Below are 4656 nucleotides of genomic sequence, written 5' to 3'. Positions count from 1 at the left end.
ACCCTTCCCCGCCACTCATTCTCTCTCCCAAATAAATAAATAAAACCTTAAGAAAATAAACTGAAATATTTCATTTCATTTTCATATTGATCTACAGGTCCTTTTAAAGCTACCCTTCAAAAGTCCTTCTTCTTGTGACCTAATAGTGATCAAACCACCTTATCTCAGAATGCCCAAATTTGTGCAAGATCACAGCTAATGAATTACTTTCTAGCACGATGTCATGAGGATCTGTTGCCAGAACCAAGTCACATGTCGATTCTTCCCACAGTAGCGCACATCTTCTCCATTGGTATGGAGTGTTCTGCAGCGGCCAGCACTGTGCAAGGGGAAACAGCTCAGATCAGGACATCTCTGTCACTTCCCCCAGGATGGCTGTGAAGTGTGAAGAAAGTATGTTCACACCTGCCAATTCCGCCAAACGTCATGCTCTCATGTCGCACACCAATTAGTTTTACATTCTCTCGAGGAAAGCACGAGTGTGAAAAGCTGTCTTTTGGCAGTGACATAACTGTCTTCTACTACCTCGGAGGAGTAGAGCTTTCATCTTCACTAGCGAGATGGAGAGAAGTTTGAGGCGCAATGGGAAATCATTCCTATATGGAGAAAAGTTTGCTTGGATGTGTCAAGACATTGTTAGCTCGGTAAACATGGCGACCTATGTCCAGGAGGGTCAAACTCCTCATTCCTCTCAACACCGCTTCCTGAGACATTTGAAGACCTAAGCAAAGGGTGGGAACTTGGTCAATGAGGGTGGTGTAACCCCACTCTGGCCAGGTTAAATGCCACAGAGAAACTAGTGATTGTATAAAAATTGGTCCACTGCATATAGCTAAACCACGTGGTGCCATGGTGGTGTAAAATTCTGACTGAAAAATATATATTTGGGTCATTTTCTAGGAAGTGGCTAAAATACTATGCACCAGTTGTAATTAGTTCAATCTTTTTTTTTTTTTTTAAACCATACAGCTTCAATGATAAACTGTTGAAGTTATTGCCTGCACCTTCCTCACAGATCTTGAAATAACGCAACAGCCATCTAAATGACTAAACAACCATCAAGGAACTGTTTGCAAAATCATCTTCTCTGTCAGACACCATTGGGAGAATGGTCTTCTTGGGAAAACCTTGGGAGAACCCAGTTTTTCAGCCAGGCTTGCTACTATTTCTGTCACATTTTTAGAGTCATATGGACTTTTTAAAAAAATTGTTTCTAGTTATTGTTTCATTAAGGGTAATATTCTTGAAACTTTCAAAAGAAATGTTTTGCTCTCAAGTCAGCACTCAGTATCATATAGATGATGTTGTGATTTATAAGAAGAAATATATATTTAGATTGTCCCATTTCTGGCACAGACCTCCTAAAACTCTCAGAATTTTCAAAAGGGGTCTTTTTTAAATAATATTTTTATTTATTTATTTATTTATTTATTTGTTTATATGTTTTAAATTTTCTTTTCAGTGTTCCAAAATTCATTGTTTATGCACCATACCCAGTGCCCCATGCAGGACGTGCCCTCCACCATACCCAGCACCAGGCTCACCCTACTCTCCTCCCCCACCCTCCAAAACCCTCAGTTTGTCTCTCAGAGTCCACTCTCTCCCTCTGATTTCCCCAAACTCACTTCATCTCTCCATCTCCCAACATTCTCCGTGATATTCCTTATGCTCCACAAGTAAATGAAACCATATGATAATTGATTCTGTTCTCTGCTTGACTTACTTCACTCAGCATAATCTCTTCCAGTCCCATCCATGTTGATACGAAAGTTGGGTATTCATCCTTTCTTTCTGATGGAGGCATAATACTCCATTGTATATATGGACCATATCTTCTTTATCCATTCATCCATTGAAGGGCATCTTGGTTCTTTCAGAACCACAGTTTGGCAACTGTGGCCATTGCTGCTATGAACATTGGGGTAGAGGCAGCCCTTCTTTTCACTACATCTCTATCTTTGGGTAAATACCCAGTAGTGCAATTGCAGGGTCATAGGGTAAGCTCTGCTTTTAATTTCTTTTATTTTATTTTATTTATTTATTTGATAGCCAGAGATTACAAGTTGTCAGAGAAGCAGTCAGGGAAAGAGGAGGAAGCAGGCTCCTCCTGATACAGAGAGCCTGATGCAGGGCTCGATCCCAGGACCCTGAGATCATGACCTGAGCTGAAGGAAGAGGCTTTAACCCACTGAGCCACCCAGGCACCCCTGTTTTTAATTTCTTAAGGAATCTCCACACTGTTTTCCAAACTGGCTGCACCAACTTGCATTCCCACCAAAAGTGTAAGAGGGTTCCCCTTTCTTCACATCCTCTCCAACACTTGTTGTTTACTGTATTGTTGATTTTGGCCATTCTGCCTGGTGTAAGGTGGTATCTCAATGTGGTTTTGATTTGAATCTCCCTGATGGCTAATGATGATGAACATTTTTTCATGTGTGTGTTAGCCATTTGTATATCTTCTTTGAAGAAGTGTCTATTCTTGTCTTTTTTGAAGTGATTATCTGTTTTGTGTTTGTTGAGTTTGAGGAGTTCTTTATAGATCTTGGATATCAGGCCTTTGTCTGTAATGTCATTTGTGAATATCTTCTCCCATTCCTTGGGTTGCCTCTTTGTTTTGTTGACTGTTTCCTTTGCTGTGCAGAAGCTTTTGATCTTGATGAAGTCCCAAAAGTTCATTTTCACTTTTGTTTCCTCTGCTTAATAGTATTTTATTAAGTAATCTCTACACCAAATATGAGGTTCAAACTTAGAACCCTGAAATCAAGAGTCGCATGCTCCACTGACTGAGCCAGCCACGTGCCCCAATTGTGCCCATTGTTAAGTCCATGAGGTGACTTGGAAAGCACCTGAGAACAAGAGCTGGATATCAACTGGGAACCAACCCAGTGATTACAGGGTTGGAACTTTCAATCACCCCTCTGACCTCTGGGGAGGGGAGGAGCCTAAAGATTGACTTATTGCCAATGGTCATGATTTAGTCAATCATACCTATGTAATGAGCCCCGTAAAACCCTAAAAGGATGGGGTTCTGAGAACTTTTAGGTTGGTGGACACATGGAGGTTCAGGGAGAATGGTGGACCTGGAGAAACCATGGATGCTCTGTGCCCTTACCCCATACCTTACTATGCTTCTCCTCTACCTGGCTATTCCTGAGTTATACACTTTTATAATAAACTAGGAATCTAGTAAGTAAAATGCTTCTCTGAGCTCTTTGAGCCACTGCAGCAGAATCAAACCTAAGGAGGAAGTCACTGGAGCTTCCAACCTGTAGCTATTCAGTCAGAACCACAGGTGATATATTGGACTTTCAGGTGATATCTGAAGTGTGGAGGGGTCTTGCAGGACTGAGTCCTTGACCTGTGGAATCTGACACGATCTCAAGGTGGACAGTGTCAGAGATATTATCTTCTTCAACGACAAAGAGATTGAAGTGTTGAATAAACACTTATTTCTGACTTCAAAACCAATGGTATACTTGGTTAATCTTTCTGAAAAAGACTACATTAGAAAGAAGAACAAATGGTTGATAAAAATTAAAGAGTGGGTGGACAAGTATGACCCAGGTGCCTTGGTCATTCCTTTTAGTGGGGCCTTGGAACTCAAGTTGCAAGAATTGAGTGCTGAGGAGAGACAGAAGTATCTGGAAGCGAACATGACACAAAGCGCTTTGCCAAAGATCATTAAGGCTGGGTTTGCAGCACTCCAACTAGAATACTTTTTCACTGCAGGCCCAGATGAAGTGCGCGCATGGACCATCAGGAAAGGGACGAAGGCTCCTCAAGCTGCAGGAAAGATTCACACAGATTTTGAAAAAGGATTCATTATGGCTGAAGTAATGAAATACGAAGATTTTAAAGAGGAAGGTTCTGAAAATGCGGTCAAGGCTGCTGGAAAGTACAGACAACAAGGCAGAAATTATATTGTTGAAGATGGATATATTATCTTCTTCAAATTTAATACACCTCAGCAACCGAAGAAGAAATAAATTTTAGTTATTGTTCAGATAAATGTCCAACTTCCCAAAATGGATATGATTTTTTTAAATTAACATTTCTGAAAACTGAGGGGAAAATAAAGTTGGGGGATGGGAATCTTATAAAAACAGAATTATTTTTGTTTTAAAATTAAAATACTGTGTACCTCCAATGAAATGCAAGTTCACTGAATGTGAACAGCTTTGCTTTTCACGTGATTAAGACCCTACTCCAAATTGTAGAAGCTTTTCAGGAACCATATTACTCTCATGATACTTCATTAATCTCCATCATGTATGCCAAGCCTGACACATTTGACAGTGAGGACAATGTGGCTTGCTCCTTTTTTGAATCTACAGATAATGCATGTTTTACAGTACTCCAGATGTCTACACTCAATAAAACATTTGACAAAACAAAAAAAAAAAAAATTACAATTACAGGGCACCCAGCTGGTGTGGGAGATTTGCTTGGTGGTTTGGGAAAATCCCCAAATATGTACACCTTGGATTTGGGTACAGAGTCAGAGATGAGCCTTGAGGAGGAGGAACCTGAGACCTAAAAGTTGTGAGCTTCTCTGTGGAAGGATGCGAATAGTGAGGATGGATACAAGAGGGAAAAGAAAATATCAGTGGACAGAGAAACAATCTGTGATGAAGGGCCCATCTTCCTTGCAATTTG

At 40.5% G+C, this 4656-nt stretch overlaps 1 protein-coding gene across 1 annotated transcript; it reads left to right on the top strand.

Annotated features, from left to right (window-relative positions):
* Window positions 1–560: 560 nt before the first annotated feature.
* Window positions 561–4406, top strand: LOC131825684 (obg-like ATPase 1). The gene is made up of 2 exons (XM_059165089.1): window positions 561–644; window positions 3384–4406. The coding sequence occupies exons 1-2, from the start codon at window positions 561–563 to the stop codon at window positions 3984–3986; spliced, it is 687 nt and encodes a 228-aa protein (XP_059021072.1). The 3' UTR covers window positions 3987–4406.
* Window positions 4407–4656: the final 250 nt, after the last annotated feature.

This window comes from Mustela lutreola, chromosome 2 (assembly GCF_030435805.1).
Source record: "Mustela lutreola isolate mMusLut2 chromosome 2, mMusLut2.pri, whole genome shotgun sequence".
NCBI lineage: Eukaryota > Metazoa > Chordata > Mammalia > Carnivora > Mustelidae > Mustela > Mustela lutreola.
This window is presented reverse-complemented; position numbering and strand designations above follow the sequence as displayed.